The sequence below is a fragment of the Bos grunniens genome, chromosome 10 (genome assembly GCF_055505025.1).
Source record: "Bos grunniens cultivar Pamir isolate PY7600 chromosome 10, Bosgru_T2T1.0, whole genome shotgun sequence".
NCBI lineage: Eukaryota > Metazoa > Chordata > Mammalia > Artiodactyla > Bovidae > Bos > Bos grunniens.
Window position 1 is genome coordinate 72,522,907 of NC_141174.1, and position 20,324 is coordinate 72,543,230.

General features: G+C 37.1%; 1 protein-coding gene across 3 annotated transcripts in view; it reads left to right on the forward strand.

Moving 5' to 3' along the window:
• DPH6 (diphthamine biosynthesis 6) overlaps nt 1–20,324 on the forward strand; it is a 190,923-nt gene that overhangs the window by 164,873 nt on the left and 5,726 nt on the right. For 2 of the 3 annotated variants that reach the window (XM_086322008.1, XM_086322010.1), the window contains one exon: nt 14,312–14,406. In XM_086322008.1, coding sequence (XP_086178134.1) covers nt 14,312–14,406 — 95 coding nt within the window. Of the gene's footprint in view, nt 1–10,359; nt 10,483–14,311; nt 14,407–20,324 lie in introns of those variants that run through there. The other variant, XM_086322009.1, reaches the window with a different exon arrangement.

Sequence of the window (20,324 nt, forward strand, 5' to 3'; positions counted from 1 at the left end):
GTAATGCTTCCTAAGGCCCACTTGACTATCATGGTTTTCTGGATCATTAAGGCCTTTTTTGTATTGATGGTGGCGACAAAGTGAATCAATCTGTAGACTGCTTGGCAAGAACACATGCAAGGACAATAAGGAGTTTTATTTAAATGAAACTAACAGCTCATGTTGGTAGATTAATAAGAAACAGGTGAGATGGGAATTTAGGCCCAGTCATTAAGGGCCTTGAGAGATGGACCAAGAGATTTGGGGTGAGAAATAAGATATGGAAGGTTCATCAACAGGGATATTTATTATTAAAACATATCTCAGGAAATTTAGCGTGGTGGCAGTATTCCTGGACTGGGAGAGAAGAAATTGGAAATCAGAAAGAGTCTAAGATGCTCTTACTGAAACAGGTCTGAGGACTTAAAGCATGAAACCTCTGACAGTAGGGATAGAGACACAGAACAAACAAAGATTCTGATGGAAGAATGAAAAAGAAATCAGCATCAAATGGCTAGAAGCTGGAAAAGGAAGAATCAAAGATTAATCCACACACAAATAATTGGGGAAATAAGAAGCACACATGTTTGCAGACAACAGGATTGAAAAGGAACATGATAAGCTTGGTCTTAAATATACAGAGTTTTAAATTATAAACCAGAAGCATGTGTTTTTAAAACTATGAGGTTGGCACACAATTGGGGTGTTCAGGCTAAAGACTAAGGTTTATTATTTATGAATTAGGATACAACTTTAAATTATGAGTTTGTTTAGTTTTAAGCTACATATCCTTTGCAAATCAGTTTAGTTTTTGTCTCTGGAAAAGGAAAAAGAAATAAAATTAGTAACCATTTCATCAAGTATCTACTGTGTGCTGTGTAATATATTAGACCTTTTTTTCACATGGTTTTGTTACTGAAAACAGCACTCCTGTGAGGTAGGTACTGTTGTCTTCTCCATTGTACAGATCAGTAAACTGAGGCTCTGAGAGTTTGCATGACCTTAGACTGCATAGCTACAAAGTGACAGAGCTATGATTTGAATGAAGGATGATGTGAACCGAGAACGATTTGCCTCCAGAGCTACTGCTTTTGACCAATATATTACACAGTCCTGCTTTCACTGCGCCTCACTACAATATGTGCTTTACCTACTCTTATAGTTAAGCTGTGTATTACAGCTCTGACCTAAGTATTTTTTATGCATTATGTTATTTAATTATGTAACAAGCCTATGAGGTTGCTACTATTAATTTTTATATTTTAAAAATGAGGGATCACTTAGAAGGTGAGTTACTTTTCCAAAGTCGCAGAGCTGGGAAGTTTCAGAACTGGAATTTATGCTTTAAATCTATCTGATTTCAGAGCCTATGCTCTTTTTTATTCTTAAAAGTCATTTTGAAGATTAAATAAGATAATTTTATCATTTTCTTAACTTCAACGCATAAAGCAAATTTTCTTTAGTTAGTAGTGAGTGTTCATCGGTACCGACAAATCATCAGTTCGTCAGTTCAACACTTTGCAGTAACAGAATAACCTAAAGGTGATTAGCCAAACCCATGGACTGCATAAGCTATCAGGAGGAATAAATGGATAAAGAAGAATACAGTATAGAATCATGAAGGATATTTATAATTTTGGAGCAGCGGGAAGGAAAGGAGTTGGAAAAGCCTAGCAGTAGCTTAGAAAACACAGTAACGTAGAAGCCTCAGGAAAATAATCACAAAGATTTGAGGCATCAGTTGTATGACATGATACATAAAATTTGGAAAAAAGGTCATTAAACAGTGTCCCAGCCCATTGCTGTTCGTACTGAAATACCAGTAAACAGAACCACCATCTATCCAGTTTCCCAATGCAGAAAGCTGCAAATTTTTCTTAATTAAATGATTCTTTTCTATTTAAGTTTTTATTTGCATGAGGTGATCGATACTCACTAAACTTATTGTGGTGTTTCATGATGTGTGTAAGTCAAATTGTTATGCCATGCATTTTTAAATGTATACAATGCTGTGTGTCAATTATATCTCAATAAAGCTGTAGGTTAAAAAAAAAAAAGAGAAAAATAAATGTTATGAGAAAAAAAAAAAAAAAACTTTCCTCACTTCTCCATTCACTTATTTAAACCTGCTAAAAACTCTCTCAACCTATCTGCCCTCTCTTCTCTATCCTCAGTGCTCCTTCCCTGTTTCAGGTTATTTCCTCCTGCCAAGATTCCTCCAGCGACCTCTCAGTTCTTTCTGCTTCGTGACTTACTGCCCTCCAGCCCATTCTCCATGTGCAGCCAGAATGATGTTTCTAAAAGACAAATGAGATCCGGTCAATTCTCTGTTTAGAACATCCCCATGGGTTCTCATTGACCTGAGGATAATAACTCAGTATGGCTTATAAAGCTCCATAACATCTGTCCTCTTTCTAGGTTTTTAGCCTCATCTCTCCACTATTACTCATCTAGTTATGCTTCAGCTATGCAAAAATCAAAAAGATTCTTGGAAGGAAACCTGTGACAAACCTAAACAGAATGTTAAACAGCAGAGATAGCACTTTGCCAACAAAGGTACATATAGTCAAAGCTATGATTTTTCCAGTAGTTGTGTACAGATGTGAGAATTGAACCATAAAGAAGGCTGAGCACTGAAGCTTTTGAATGGTGGTTCTGAAGAAGACTCTTGAGAACCCCTTGGACTGAAAGGAGATCAAACCAGACAATCCTAAAGGAAATCAGCCCTGAATATGCATTGGAAGGTCACTCACTGAAAAAGACTCTGATGCTGGGAAAGATTGAAGGCAAAGGGAGAAGGCAGTTGCAGAGAATGAGATGGTTAGATAGCATCACTGACTCAATGGACATAAGCTTGAGTAAACTCCAAGAGACTGTGGAGGACAGAGGAGCCATGTGTGCTACAGTCCATGGAGTCATGAAGAATCAGACACAACTTAGCAACTTAACTACAAATGCCAAACTTATTTCAGTTTTTAGTACCCGTCATGTATTCTGGGACTTAACACATGCTGTTCCTTTTGGAGCAGTTTTCATCTCTCCTGCCTTTTCCCTCTCTCCCTTCCCCTCCCCCTCCCTCTTTCTCTTTCCATGTCTCCCTCCAGACTTTCCTGGTTAACTTATCCTTTAGATTCTTTGAGAAGCCTTTTGAGGTCCTTCCAGTTAGATCCCATGCTTTGTAGTCCCACTGCATTTCATGCGTTCACCAAACCCACCCCTACCCTTTATTGTAACTGCTTGTTTGACTTTCTCCTTGTACCTGCAGACAGTAAGCTGTTTTATGCAAAATTTATGTCTGTTCCTATTGTTACTCCCAGCACTTAAAACAATGCCAAACCTACAGTAGACATTCAATAAATACTTCTTTAATAACTGCTATGAATGAATATATGCAGGGTCAAATTATTTTATATGTTAAATACATCATTTGTATAAGAAATTATGATGTGTTCTATAAACATCATGGTTTTATCTAAGTGGTAGGAGGGATGAAGGAAGTGCAGTTTCATTTGGCCCTTCTTGTATTTTTTCCAGTTTTAAGATTACTAACAGCAAATGAGACAGGTTTAAAAGAAGAAATATTTTGATTTAATAAGAAATTCTCACAACTATGATCATTACAATCTTTTAAAGGGATAAAAAATTAAACAGGGAAATCATGATGCCCTATGACCTTTTCAGTTCAATACTCAGTAGAGTTCAAATGGCGTTATTATGAATATGAATGTTTATGTGAATAAATGTACCAGAAAAAAATAGAATAATATAAGTAATTTCCTTTACATTTACTCTAGGAATTCACTTTTTAAATGCTCAGACTCCAAGGCATTCTTATAAGCCATGAAATGACCCAAGTCAGCCACATCTGTTCAAAATGTGTTTTAGAAAGTTTATATTAACAATAGTCAGTTGAAAAATTAATGTTCACCTTCCCTAAAAATTTTATCCAAAAGAGAACATAGCATAATTTAGATGTATATGAAGCAAAGAGCATGTTTTTATACAATGAAAATTATATTGTGACACAAGTAAAAACTGATCTTATTGCTTCTGGTTAGAAAACAGCAACATATTTCTTTTCATCTGGTCAAGATCCTTTTGAAATTTTGTTTTATTTTATTGATTGTATTAGCTTTATTTTTTTGCATTTATATGAAGGATGAGACTACTTGACTAATGTCAGACAAAATAGCAGGTATATTAAGTTTATAAAATAGTCATCTGATTTGAATCTTCTGTATAACATTCCCCAAATTGGTAAAAATGGGTAAAAATAGTAACATTCTTGATTCAGTGGGTTAGATGAGAAAAGTATTGACTACCATGTGTAAATTTTATTTAGTTTTAGAGTTCCAAAAACAGAAAATGTTGATCCTATTTTGTCCTATTTCTAAGGGCATATCAAAAGCAATCAGTAACTCTCTCCTCCCTTTTACCTGATAATTCTGTTTGGTGGTGGCTTACTTTCTGTGAGTACAAGGCCAGTTAGACTCTTCTCTGGAAGTATGCAGGATAGCTGGACCATGGAGAAGAGAGTCATTTGGTCTTTGAGTACCATGTGCTACACACACTACTGGGAGAGAACTATGGGCTTCAGAGGGTTTAAGAAATTTAGAAACTTATAGTCTCATGACAAACACTGAAATTCATAGTGATGCAATACAGAAATATGTCACAAGGCAGGACAGGACAACTCCACAGCCAATAAGAGTGATTCTGTAAGTAGACCAGAAGGAAGCTGCATGTTACGGTTTCTGTTTATTACTTTCTATTTCAGTTTTTAAGATTTAGTCTTCAGGTTTTTTTTCAGCCAGTCAAGATTCTTTTGAATCTTTATTTAATTTTCCTATTGTATTAGCTTTATGTCTTGGTATTCTTCTGAAGGGTGGGATCAAATGGCTGAAGTCTTTTGACTCTCAGTTTATAGAGCTTGATTTTTATTGACTGGGCAGTGGTCAACACCATAAGTTTTTGAGAGGATGAATGCCATCTCTTATATTGTTAAGGAAAGTTAGTGTGTTGATAACATGTACCGTAGATGAGAGGGGTGAAAATAAAGAGGGAGACAAGAGATTACTGTAATAGTTCAAGACCAAAATGATCAGGAAGGGTGTTAGAAATGAAGGGAGTGTTTACTTTGTCTCATTCGCTGCCACATGCCTTATGTATAGAATAGGATTTAGCACTTAATAAGTCCTGAGTGAATATTTGTTGATTCAGTAAATAAATTCAAGAAATATTTTATCCATTCAGCCAGTCTTTGTCTTTTGGTTGGGGCATTCAACCCATTTACATTTAAGGTAATTATTGATAAGTATGATCCCGTTGCCATTTACTTTATTGTTTTGGGTTCGAATTTATACACCCTTTTTGTGTTTCCTGTCTAGAGAATATCCTTTAGTATTTGTTGAAGAGCTGGTTTGGTGGTGCTGAATTCTCTCAGCTTTTGCTTGTCTGTAAAGCTTTTAATTTCTCCTTCATATTTGAATGAGATCCTTGCTGGGTACAGTAATCTAGGCTGTAGGTTTTCTTTCATCACTTTAAGTATGTCTTGCCACTCCCTCCTGGCTTGAAGAGTTTCTATTGAAAGATCAGCTGTTATCCTTATGGGAATTCCCTTGTGTGTTATTTGTTGTTTTTCCCTTGCTGCTTTTAATATCTGTTCTTTGTGTTTGATTTTTGTTAATTTGATTAATGTGTGTCTTGGGGTGTTTCACCTTGGGTTTATCCTGTTTGGGACTCTCTGGGTTTCTTGGACTTGGGTGGTTATTTCCTTCCCCATTTTAGGGAAGTTTTCAACTATTATCTCCTCAAGTATTTTCTCATGGTCTTTCTTTTTGTCTTCTTCTTCTGGGACTCCTATGATTCGAATGTTGTAGCGTTTAATATTGTCCTGGAGGTCTCTGAGATTGTCTTCATTTCTTTTAATTCGTTTTTCTTTTTTCCTCTCTGATTCATTTATTTCTACCATTCTATCTTCTAATTCACTAATCCTATCTTCTGCCTCTGTTATTCTACTATTTGTTGCCTGCAGAGTGTTTTTGATCTCATTTATTGCATTATTCATTATATATTGACTCTTTTTTATTTCTTCTAGGTCCTTGTTAAACCTTTCTTGCATCTTCTCAATCCTTGTCTCCAGGCTATTTATCTGTGATTCCATTTTGATTTCAAGATTTTGGATCAATTTCACTATCATTATTTGGAATTCTTTCTTTATCAGGTAGATTCCCTATCTCTTCCTCTTTTGTTTGGTTTGGTGGACATTTATCCTGTTCCTTTATCTGCTGGGTATTCCTCTGTCTCTTCATCTTGTTTAAATTGCTGAGTTTGGGGTGTCCTTTCTGTATTCTGGCAGTTTATGGAGTTCTCTTTATTGTGGCATCTCCTCGCTGTGTGTGGGTTTGTACAGGTGGCTTGTCAAGGTTTCTTGGTTAGGGAAGCTTGTGTCTGTGTTCTGGTGGGTGGAGCTGGATGTCTTCTCTCTGGAGTGCAATGAAGTGTCCAGTAATGAGGTATGAGATGTCTATGGTTTTGGGGTGACTTTGGGCAGCCTGTATCTTGGAGCTCAGGGCTGTGTTCCTGTGTTGCTGGAGAATTTGCTTGGTATGTCTTACCCTGGAACTTGTGTGGTGCTTGATTTCAGTGTAGGTATAATGGGAGAAAATAATAGCAAATGAAGCAACTGACAAACAACTAATCTCAAAAATATACAAGCAACTCCTACAGCTCAATTCCAGAAAAATAAATGACTCAATCAAAAAATGGGCCAAAGAACTAAATAGACATTTCTCCAAAGAAGACATACAGATGGCTAACAAACACATGAAAAGTTGCTCAACATCACTCATTACCAGAGAAATGCAAATCAAAACCACAATGAGGTACCACTTCACGCCAGTCAGAATGTCTGCGATCCAAAAGTCTACAAGTAATAATTGCTGGAGAGGGTGTGGAGAAAAGGGAACCCTCTTACACTGTTGGTGGAAATGCAAACTAGTACAGCCACTATGGAGAACAGTCTGGAGATTCCTTAAAAAACTGGAAATAGAACTGCCTTATGATCCAGCAATCCTACTGCTGGGCATACACACTGAGGAAACCAGAATTGAAAGAGATACGTGTACCCCAATGTTCATCGCAGCACTGTTTATAATAACCAGGACATGGAAGCAACCTAGATGTACATCAGCAGATGAATGGATAAGAAAGCAGTGGTACATATACACAATGAAGTATTACTCAGCCATCAAAAAGAATACATTTGAATCAGTTCTAATGAGGTGGATGAAACTGGATCCTATTATACAGAGTGAAGTAAGCCAGAAAGAAAAACACCAATACAGTATACTAACGCATATATATGGAATTTAGAAAGATGATAACAATAACCCTGTATGCAAGACAGCAAAAGAGACACTGATGTATAGAACAGTCTTTTGGACTCTGTGGGAGAGGGAGAGGGTGGGATGATTTGGGAGAATGGCATTGAAATATGTATAATATCATATATGAAACGAGTCACCAGTCCAGGTTCGATGCACGATACTGGATGCTTGGGGCTGGTGCACTGGGACGACCCTGAGGGATGGTATGGGGAGGGAGGAGGGTTCAGGATGGGGAACACATATATACCTGTGGTGGATTCATTTCGATATATGGCAAAACCAATACAATATTATAAAGTTAAAAAATTAAATTAAAAAAAATATGTATAAAAAAAATCACTTGCACATTTTTGTATGAACATAATTTTTCAACTCATTTTGGTAAATAACTAAGAATGTGATTTCTGGATTGTATACGGTAAGGGCATGTTTAGCTTTGTAAAAAGTTAACATGCTGTCTTTCAAAGTAGCTATACCATTTTATGTTTCCACCAGCAATAAAGTAGAATTCCTGTTGCTTTGGGAAAAAAAAGAAATATTTTAAATGTAGGCTGTGTGGCAGAAGGAAAAGAAGTTAAGTTCCACTCAGGTATTTCAAGCTTGATTGAACTATTATAGAAATTGAGCAGGGAGAGAAGATTTTGAGGAAAAATCAAGAATTATGTTTTATTTAAAACAATAATTCAGATCAGTCACTTAGTCGTGTGGGACTCTTTGTGACCACATGGACTGCAGCACACCAGGCCTCCCTGTCCATCACCAACTCCCGGAGGTTACCCAAACACATGTCCATTGAGTTGGTGATGCCATCCAACCATCTCATCCTCTTCTCCTCCTACCTTCAATCTTTCCCAGCATCAGGGTCTTTTCACATGAGTCAGTTCTTCACATCAGGTGGCCAAAGTATTGGAGTCTCAGCTTCAACGTCAGTCCTTCCAGTGAACACTCAGGACTGATTTCTTTTAGGATGGACTGGTTAGATCTCCTTCCAGTCCAAGGGACTCTCAAGAGTCTTCAACACCAGAGTTGAAAAGCATCAGTTCTTCAGTGCTCAGCTTTCTTTATAGTCCAACTCTCACATCCATACATGACTACTAGGAAAACCATAGCCTTGACTAGATGGACCTTTCTTGGCAAAGTAATGTCTCTACTTTTTAATATGCTGTCTAGGTTGGTCATAGGAGTAAGCGTCTTTTAATTTCATGGCTACACTCAGCATCTGCAGTGATTTTGGAGCCCCCAAAAATACAGTCTGCCATTGTTTCCACTGTTTCCTCATCTATTTGCCATGAACTGATGGGACCAGATGCCATGATCTTGGTTTTCTGAATGTTTTTAAGCCAGATTTTTCACTCTCCTCTTTCACTTTCATCAAGAGGCTCTTTAGTTCTTCTTTACTTTCTGCCTTAAGGTGGTGTCATCGGCATATCTGAGGTTATTGATATTTCTCCCAACATTGATATTTCTCTCTTGATTTCAGCTTGTGCTTCATCCAGCCCAGCATTTCTCATGATGTACTCTGCCTATAAGTTAAATAAGCAGGGTGACAATATACAGCCTTGACGTACTCCTTTTCCTATTTGGAACCAGTTCCATGTCCAGTTCTAACTGTTGCTTCCTGACCTGCATATAGGTTTCTCAAGAGGCAGGTCAGGTGGTCTGGTATTCCCATCTCTTTCAGAATTTTCCAGAGTTTGTTTTCGTCCACACAGTCAAAGGCTTTGGCATAGTCAATAAAGCAGAAATAGATGTTTTTCTGGAACTCTCTTGCTTTTTCCATGTTCCAGCGGATGTTGGCAATTTGATCTCTGGTTCCTCTGCCTTTTCTAAAACCAGCTTCAACATCTGGAAGTTCACAGTTCACATACTGTTTAAGCCTGGCTTGGAGAATTTTGAGCATTACTTTACTAGCATGTGAGATGAGTGCGAATGTGCAGTAGTTTGAATATTCTTTGGCATTGCCTTTCTTAGGGATTGGAATGAAAACTGACCTTTTCCAGTCCTGTGAACACTGCTGAGTTTTCCAAATTTGTTGGCATATTGAGTGTAGCACTTTCACAGCATCATCTTTTAGGATTTGAAAAAGCTCCACTGGAATTCCATCACCTCCACTAGCTTTGTTCGTAGTGATGCTTCCTAAGGCCCACTTGATTTCACATTCCAGGATGTTAGCCTGTAGGTGAGTGATCACACCATCATGATCATCTGGGTCATGAAGATCTTTTTTGTACAATTTTTCTGTGTATTCATACCACCCCTTCTTAATATCTTCTGCTTCTTAGGTCCATACCATTTCTGTCCTTTATTGAGCCCATATTTGCATGAAATGTTCCCTTGGTATCTCTAATTTTCTTGAAGAGATCTCTAGTCTTTCCCATCAATGCTCCCAAGTAAAACACTCAATAAGTATTTGGAGTTGTGGGGGTAGGAGATACATGGGAGAGAGTTTAATGACTAAGGTTTTCACTTTGAGAGCCATTTGCAATAGAGATGATAGAAGGAGTCATGAATAAATATAGAAGGAGTCATGATCCTCAAAGAAAGTTATATATAAAGAGCAGAAGGTCCAAGGGTAGAGCCAGTTAATAGAGAAAGTATATACTAGGCATTGGATTAAAAGCTTTATATGTATTATATCTTTTAATACAGCATCCCCCTGAGGACAGGCTTTCCCTAAGCAAATGGAAATTCAGAGAACAAGCAAGTCATCCCAGGTCCCATGCCCAATAAGTGTTGGAACTATAATATGAACCTAAAGATACTTCCCCCTAGTTTTCTAATTCTGCTCAAATTTATCTCTGTTCATAAATTTTGTCTATCTTTTCCAGTAAATCTCTAATGTATAATTATAGTTTATGTTTAAAGTCCTTGTCTGTTGGGTTCAATTTTTGGTTAATGTGTGGGTCTGTTTCTATTTTGTTTGTTTTTCTCCTGATTATAGTCACCTTTTTCACTTTTTATCTCTTAATTTGTTTTATATATTTTATGGTAGATAATGAATAAAAAAGAACAACAGAGACTGAAGTAAATATTTACTCCAGAAAAGTCACACCACTTCCTCTCTGTGACAGCTAGTCTGAGGTGTTTATTCTTTTTAGTCTGTTCTCCAGTTGAGGTGAGTCTGGTTTGATTTTTGTTTCGTTTCAGTTTGCTACTTGTTTGAAATGTTTTGAAAGCAGGATAAAGGTTCTCCCTTTGTCAGGGCATGTGATCTATTCTCCAGTGAGTCTAGAGATCTCTCTCTCCCTCTTCCCTCTACCCTGTCCCCGTGTTTTAAAGTCCTTCACCGCTGTTTTGTGCCTTTTTAAGGCCTTACTACTCTCAGCCTTTCTCTGCCTTCTCTCTGGCTTTCCAAGTCTTGGCTGAAATCTCTCAATCTTCCTGCCCTGTCACCACCCCTTGGTACCTTGAAAGTTCAATAGAAAAGACTTGATGGGCAGGTGTTCTCAAAGGGATCTCTGTCTCTCCCCTCTCCTGCCCTGGAGAGGGGCAGTTTTCTGAGGGTAGCCACTGTGTGCACTTAGTTAAGACTCTGAAAAAAAATTGGCAGCTATACATACTCCCTTGGTCTCTTGAGGACTCTTAATAATCCATCACAGAGGTCCACAAGAGTTTGGCTTTCCACATATGCTGATAGACATCCCACATCCATGAAGCTTTGCTTCTGCTCAGTCTGTTCCCCCATTAAGAAAGTGGCCATGAATCTTCACTCATCTCAGAAAAGCTTACCCTGATCTGCTATTGGTTCATCCAGATGCCTTTGCATTCTCAGATCTCTTTATGTAAAACACAAAGGTGTGGTTTTGTAGCTGATCTGGCATATTTTTGGTATTATGGTGACAACATTGTCTGCTTCCACTTTTTATATACCAACTGAAACTATTTAATAAATGTCTTAATCCTTTATATCATACTTTAGTGGGAAAAAAGCAACTTGAAAAACACTTTTTTTATTTTTCAATATAGTTTTCTATCTTATGCATTTAAATTATGGAAAGAATCACGATAATTCAGTAAGGAACTAAACCTTAGGAAAGCCTATCCAGTATTTTCAATTACAATGATATTGACAGAGAAACTATCAAAGTGAACTGCAGAAACTGTATTTGAAATGAGGAGGTGCTGGCCTACAATAATACTAATTCTGAGTTGAAACCCAGACACAGAACTGAGATATGTCAGAATAAAGTTGCTACTTTCTATGAGTAGTGTAGATATGAGCAACACTTGCTTACATGTTTTAGAAAAGCAGATTGAACGTCTCATACCACAAATATGTCTCTAGATTCTCCACTTACCTTAACTGACCCCTTTTTCAAAAAATCAAATCACACATGCATGCTAGGTTGCTTCAATCATGTTCAATTCTTTACAGGCCCTTGGACTATAACCCTCCAGGCTCCTCCATACATGGGATTCTCCAAGCAAGAGTACTGGAGTGGGCTGCCATGCCCTCCTCCAAAGGATTTTCCCGATCTGGGGATCGGATGCGTTGGCAGGCAGGCGCTTTATCACTAGCACCACCTGGGAAGCCCAGTCACATGCACACGTCACGCTTTTGTGGTACCAGGTTGTTGATTTCTAACATAGCGCTGTGCCTTAGCTAAAGATTCCTAAAGAAAGTGGCTAGCTTAGGCTTTGCTTCTTGAGGAGGTTCTCTCAGGACACCAAAGGGCCTTGGAACTGGCCAAACGTAAGCCAAAAAGGATGGAATTTTTCTGAATACTTATGTCTACTAGAGCTTTAAGCTAATAGAGTTTAGAGAGTCTGCGAAAGACATCCTAAGAGTTCATAGGCTACTTTGTGGTTCATCAGCCATAAAATCCACTGCACTCTTGGAATCTGGAACCCATGGATTCTGGAATTCTGAAATCTGTCTGTGTAGAATCTTTCTTGACTTGGAATCTGTGTCCATGCTGGTCAGCGAGTGGTAGAGGGGGAAGAGATTGCACATATTATTTATAGAATCAACATCAATGCTTCATCATTCTGTGGTATTGAAATATAGGGTGCAATATATTTAGTAAGCTTCCAGAGACGAAGGACATTGTTTGTTTACTCCTGGAACTTTTTCATCTAGCAAAGCCTGCCCAATAATCACTATTCAGTAAATGTTTTTGGAAGAACTGACTGGTTGAATATTATGGAAATATTCTATGTGAATTGAAAATATCACTGGATTCATCCAAATTTTAGATTTCCTAGTTCTGGTTGGTTTAATATAGCAGTTTACATTATTTTTACTTAGGGACTAACAGAATTACTTCAGTAGGATAACAGCTATGCCAACATTAATTTAACAAAATAATTCAGTTATGCTTTTGTGGTAGATTATAGAAATTTTGCAAAGCTTCAATTATACATTTTCTAATAAAAAGAAGTCTGTGGTTATTAAGATATATTCCCACATAAAAAAAAAAAACTGACCATAAAGATGAGAGTAGAAGGTTCCCTTGGCAGAAAGTCACTAGAATGAGAAGACCAATGAAGGGAGATGAGCACAGAAGGGGTCGGGCACTAGCTGACAGAACAAGGAAACGCCCTTGAAATCCATACCCCATTATTATTCCTACATTTTTACTGCAAAGCAGACATTAATTTAATTTGGTTTACTACTGTAATCTATTCTTGTTATCTGCTCTCATAATGGCCAGCTGCCATAATTCTGCCTTTCCAGTTCCCTACTTCATGACCCACCATGGTGAAAATTTATCTACTAAGTTTTTGCAAGTTCATATACTAAATGCCACCTCATTTTCTTTCCCTCACTTTTCTTGCTGTTTTGCTTTATAGGTCATTCACATTACCACTGATCCTTAGAGGGAATAGAATTTTCATAGATCCATCCTTTCAATCCCTAAGGGCACATAGTCAATAGATGAAATGTAATGGAGTTGGAATGGTAGCACAACTATAAAAATAACCAAATAAATAAATGTGTAATATTTATGCAGGTAAAACTGAAAACTTAGGCCACAGTCCCAGCACTGGCAGTAACAGAGAACATCAATGGAGTCACCCTTCCTTTGGGCTATGAAGATTTGGGGCTACGAGAGGCTATAAGCAGGAAAAGCTATGAAATTCAGAATGAAGGAGCTAGAATCACAGTGACAAAGCCTCCATGAAAGACCAGAATGATTCTGTTGCACAGCTAGTGAGAGTGCTCCCCAGCTCTGATTCCAGCCTTGCTCCAGCCCAATAAGAGAGGATTTTATTCTCAGTATCAGGATCATTTAAATAACAACTTCTATTTCATGCAAAGCATGGGGTCAGGGTGGGGAGTGGTTGTTTCTTTGCTTATTTTTTTTTTAATTTCAGGTTTAATCAGACAACATTATAAGCTTTTCTTGGAGTTAGACCCTCCCGGGGCTTGTCTGCAGCATTGGAACTTCATTAGATCTTGATATTCCTAGAACTTTACTACTAATAATAGCCTTAAGCCTAATAACCATGTTTATGACTTCCTTTTGTTCATAGGCCCAAGGAAAGGCCTTAGATTACATTCTCTTGTGTTGTCTGAGAAATTTTCTAAACGCATTTTTTCCCCTTCCATATATAGGTCAAAGGGCAGGGAAAGCACAATTTGGCTGCATATATCCTCATTTAGTACATAATGACTTAGTATCTTTCCTCCTTTTGAAGCTAAAGCTAGTGTCAAACTTTATAGTAATCTTTAAGCTTTTTCATTATACATAAAAATATTGGTCCAATATATCTTTTTATAAGGATTTGGGGATTATTTAAAATGCTATGATTTATGATAACATTTTTCAAATGGTTTTTAACAGTTTTTAAACAGAAACATAAGTCATTTTCCTATAGCTCACAATCTGTTTTGGAATTAAAGTTTCTAACATGGATATTTTTTTAGGACAAAATAAGTTAACATTTTTGTTATCTAAATTTTAAGTTTCCTGTTTCTTTCTCTTTTTTTATATTTTCAGCTTTCTAAGAAATATGGAGTCCATGTTTGTGGAGAAGGTGGAGAATATGAAACATTCACTTTGGATTGCCCTCTATTTAAGAAGAAAATAATTGTGTAAGATATCATTTCAGCATTTTCTTACCCTTCCTCAAATTTAAGTGATGGAAGCAACTTAACTTTAAGCTGGAGGCAACTTTTGTTGGGAGAAATAGAACATGTCCTCCAAGTTCACAAACACTCAATTTGTTTAATACCAGTGAAGTCGTCTGAATACCTAAATCAATACCTGACAAGACGAGGCCTTCATAGAAGCCTATAAACTTTTTAGACATTGCACTTTCGTTTACTTGCTGATTATGGCCTGCAGTAAAACTGGTACCTACACACTGACACTTTTATCCTTTCATGAAGTGTGAATTGCCTGTATTATTTATCTTTCATTACAGCTACATTTGATAAACTGCCACATCAGTAGCCTGTGGGTTCCATTAACTCCATCCTCTTTTTCTTTCTTCTTGGCTTTAATAACTTAGAATAGTTATACTAAACAGTTCTCTTCAATTATTTGGGGTTATTTTTACATATAAACTTCTTAAAAATGAATTCTGTTTATGGTGAGTAGTGTGATTTCTTTGCCATAAATTGTTAAACATTTGTGTAGTAAAAGACAGGGACTTTCTTCGGTTGGTTACATCATTACCCATACTCTTAATTGATGTCACTCTTCTCATACGCTAAGAGAGCATTTTATTTGCTTTTCCTACGCTCTTTAGCTTCTTGAAAAGCTTGTCAGAATTATGCTTGATTTCAGAAACCTCATCTGCTAAAAGATTAGAATCTTGGATCGAATGAACCACTTCAGTGTTTTCAACACTGAAAGGTGATTTCTTTGTACATACTAATAATGAGGGAAGGCGTGTTCTAAGAAGTGAAAACAACTTGAGGTGAATTTTCTAAAAAATACCTTTATCTTCAGAAACATAGCCAAGACCTCATCCTTTGCAGTATTTACCCACTCTTGCTTTTCTTGTTTCTTCTAACTTCTTTCCCATTAATAATCATCAACATAACAATGCATTTGGCCGATATGTACCTATTACCTATTATGCCTGAAACATTCTACTGAGCACCGTGGACGTTGGACATAGTTCCTGTCTCCAAAATGGTGGAAGTAAGACACATCTGCATAGAATTTGACACAAAATGGTAAAGAATAAGAGTCACAAGAAAAATTTCATAAACAGGAGGTATTTCTCCTGACTTCAGTGTTTACGAAACAATTCATGATTGAATTGTGCATTAGGTATTGCTTCTGTGAAAAAATACTGTTTTGTTACTCAAGAAGAGCATTTGCATGCTAGGGTGAAATTACAGTATAATGGGAAACTTGCAGTATACTTATTAATATGGGACTAACAAAATTAGGAAAAAAATTAAAAGCACAGTAAGAGAAAAAAAGGCCAAAGAAGAATATTCTTCCTATTTATTTGACAACTTGAGGTCCTGGGGCACCTAGAAGTCTTTATGGACAACCTAGAATTATAAGAAATGTACTGCTTTACATTACATAACCAGAAGGTTTGTTTATAATAGTAAACTTTAGACCTGAAAAATGAATCTTTCATCTTATCATTTTGTAGATAAGGAAACCTCAACCTAACTGAGACAATGGCATGATGGGAGTTTGTCATGATGTTGAAGAGAGGGAAGTCGGGGAAGGTATATTGGAACCCTCTAGTGCCAAAATGAGCTGTTCAGTTGAACTGGGTAATCATTTGTTGAGGAGAATGATGTGGGTAGGACTCTGCAGGCTGCTGCCCTGCTCTGTAAGGGTTCTTTAAGAATGGAGGGGCTAATCAGCAATACTGTAGTGTGCACCCCTTAAGAACAGAGGAGGAAGTGCTGAGGATATTTCTTTCTTATCAACTAATCGCTAATCTAAATCTGATGCTTAAGCAAATTCTTTGCTTTCTTTTCTTCATATTTTCTGCCTCACCTCAGCTTCACAGCTTTATTTGAATTCTTTTCTCTAGATGGCCTTCCCATTTATCCCTACTTTGCTAAATCCTTCCATTTTTAAAAACGTTGGTAGTTATTGCCCCCAGTGCCTATTTTCATAACTTAACTCTCAGAACATACAGTAGGCACTAATAAATGTTGAATATCTTTGAATTAATTTTACTTATGATTTGTATATATATTATTTCACTTTTATGCATTTCTTTCTTAAGTTATACTTACAGGTTATAGTAGTTGAATGAAAAAAGAATATCACCCACTATATGCAAAATCTTTCCTTCACTTTAAAAAAAAGAAAATGTCCTTACCATGCTTATCTGATAAGCACTGAATGTGACGATATGAGTGAACAAGCATTGCACATTCTAAAGCCATTATGTAAATTATTTCACTTAGAGATAGTTGTCCTTGTGATAAAATTAAAAGAGAAGTTTAGACCAGGCAACTAGTTGTTAACAACTGACTATTAATCATCATGGATCCTGTAAGTTGGACTTCATTTGGGAGACAAATTTATGCTATTTCCTATTCTATTTGATATAGTAGTGAATTTCCACAATTAGCATATGACTACTTGATTATTAGGAGTCCCCTTTTAAATTTCTGATTCAAAATTTTATTGTTAAAAAGGAGATTACATCTAACAGGAGAAAAAAATAAACTTTTTCATGTAAAATTATTTTATTATGATTGGCGATTGTTTTAAAATAAAAAAACAGAGATTAACTCTCTTGTATAATGAAGGAATTGAGACAAATGGGTGGTTCTAGAAGTTTAGGCTTCCCTGGTGGCTCAGCTGGTTAAGAATCCACCTGCTATTTGGGAGACCTGGGTTCGATCCCTGGGTTGGGAAGATCCCCTGGAGAAGGGAGAGGCTACCCACTCCAGGATCCCTGACCTGGAGAATTCCATGGTCCGTATAATCCATGGGGTCGCAAAGAGATGGACATGACTGAGTGACTTTCACTTTCTAGAAGTTTATTATGAGATATATTAGAAATATATTCCAATTAACATTTTTTAAATCTTGTAGGAAAGACTAGCATACCAGTCTTTGCCTGGAAGTAATTTAGAAAAAATTTTACTAGACCATTTTACAATATACGTTTCACATCAATTACAATGTGCCTACCCACCTCTAGATACAAATTTTTAGGTCAGAAAATGAGTTTTTTCCTGAGGAGCCTTGATAAAAAGAATTACGGCTTAGTCTTTAAGAGAAGAAGATACTTGCAGGTCCTAAAATAATAAACCTATTTTCCTGTTGTTTCTTACTTTGAAATATGTATGTATGTGTATCGAAAGTAAGAATTGAAACACAAGAAATATAGCCAATATTTGGGGGGAAAAAAGTAAAAACTAAAGTACCAGTACTGTATTAATGAAAGTGATAATTTTCTTCTTGCTATTGATGAACACATCTTTAATGTCAGTATTTGATACAACCCCACATTTCCATTTGAACTAACAATATTAATATACTACTATTATACAGTTGCTATGTATGGGATGGGTGGATGGATAGAAGAAACAGTGGGTAGGAAGGAGGGATGAAAAGAACTAAATTCAATGATTAAAACATTATGCACTCATTTTCCCCACTCACTCCTAGTTTCTACCGATTCAAGTCAAGACATAATTCAGCCCAGAGCATCCTAATATCACATTTAGCAGTGGGGATGAATCAAGAACTTTCCTTATCTACTTTCTCATGTCTCTCCTATATCACTTGGGAAATTAAAATTTATGAACTAATTTCCCTTGCATTTAAATTTATATAATTATTTTTATTACGCTAGAGGTGCTATATGATGTTATTGGTATATATGTGTGATGATGTTCATCCACTCCAGTGTTCTTACCTTGAGAATCCCAGGGATGGAGGAGCCTGGTGGGCTGCTGTCTATGGGGTCGCATAGAGTCGGACACGACTGAAGCGACTTAACAGCAGCAGCAGCAGCAGCAGCATACATATACAAGTAATATGCATATATGAAAATGTATATATTCAGGTAAAGATAGGTAATTGAAAAATCTGTGTGGGATTTTTGATAGTAAATATGTTTAACAAAGTTAAACTATACAGTAATTTTTTTTATTCAACAAATGAGTGAATACCTAGCAATATATTCTTCTCTGAGCCAGAGGTGAAGTATGGAGGAACAGACAGACAAAGATGAACAAAACGTGGTCCCTCATTGAAAATGAAGACAAGCACAGAAACACATAATTCTAATATAGTAGATGTATTATGAAAGGGCTGTTGGGTTGCAAAGATCCCCTGGAGGACGAAATGGCAATCCGTTCCAGTATTCTTGCCTGGAAAATCCCATGGACAGAAGAGCCTGGTGGGCTACAGTCCATGGGGTCACAAAGAGTCAGACACGACAGAGCAACTGAATTTGTGTGTGCACACACACACACACGCACAAATGCATGACCAGAGCACAGAAAGCAGGAAACTAGCACTGTGTGAGGATGTCAGGCAAGGCTTCACAGAAATGTGAGGATAAGTGTGAGTTTATAGGAGATATCTATGTGTGGTTGTGTTTTCGAGGGGAAGTAGGAACCAAGATCATGGCTGAATCTCAAAAGAAAGTATCAGTTTTTTGAAGTGAGAAGGTGGGGCCTGATCTCATACCTTGAGAGGGAGTCTGCTTCAGATAAGAGAGACTCAGACCTGGCTCAGGTAGCTGCCCTTTTGAAGTTGTAACTGGGGATAAGCCTAACGCAGCAGTGAAAGGGAATGTCAGATCCAGCTGTTTGCTATAGAGAAATCTCCATTCTGTAAGAGGTCGAGGCTGCACTGATTACTTGTATCAGGAGGGACAGAGGAGGAGGGCAGCCAACTGGAAAGCATTTTTGCTGTACTTCAGTTGTTCTTAATTTGGGGGGTTTCTCTGAGGGTACTCCAGCAGATCCTGTTCTGGGTATCAGAAGCCGACAGAAACCAGAGACCCTTGAAAGTTGAGTTTCAACTGACAGTTTATGAAAGAAAAGAAGAGCAATAGTGGCATTATGCTCTTTGAAGCTACAAGCTATTTATTTGATATCTATTATCTATCTTCCAGTTGATTCTGGCTTTGTATAAGAGAATGAAATTATATTAGTCAATTATGGATTTAACAGAATCCATAAAAATCATATTCCTCTTCATTTAGTTCTGTTATATAGTATGATTAGAATGTTATATATTTTCTCTAGAAAACAGTCTTGATTCAAATGTGATAATTATATCAATTAAGTGAGCCATTTGCTGCCAATCTTCTGTTTCTAGTGGGGATAACTGGCATGAGAACGGAGGGCCTGAAACCCTTTCTACTGACACATCATTGGTTTAGGTTAGACATATTTTGGTGTATCCATTGTCAAGGATATCAAGACCAAGCTCCTACATCAGGCATAATTCAGGCTCAGGGTCAGTTTCCAAAGCTGGAAGTAGTAACCCCAAGAGATTGAAATCTAACGTAAAAATGAGATCATATACAATAGTAAGAATTTTAATCTATTGATGAGCCAAGACACGACAGAATGATCTCTGTTCATTTCCAAGCCACACCATTTAATATCACAGTAATCCAAGTCTATGCCCCGACCAGTAATGCTGAAGAAGCTGAAGTTGAATGAACCTACAAGAACTTCTAGAACTAATACACAAAAAAGATGTCATTTTCATTATAGGGAAATGAAATGCAAAAGTAGGAAGTCAAGAAATACCTGGAGTACAGGCAAATTTGGCCTTGCAGTACAAAATGAAGCAGGGAAAAGGCTAATAGAGTTTTGCCAAGAGAATGCACTGGTCATAGCAAACACCCTCTACCAACAACACAAGAGAAGACTCTACACATGGACATCACTAGATGGTTAATACCAAAATCAGATTGATTATGTTTTTTGCAGCCAAAGATGGAGACATTCTATACAGTCAGCAAAAACAAGACTGGGAGCTGACTGTGGCACAGACCATGAACTACTTACTGGCAAATTCATACTGAAATTGAAAAAAGTAGGGA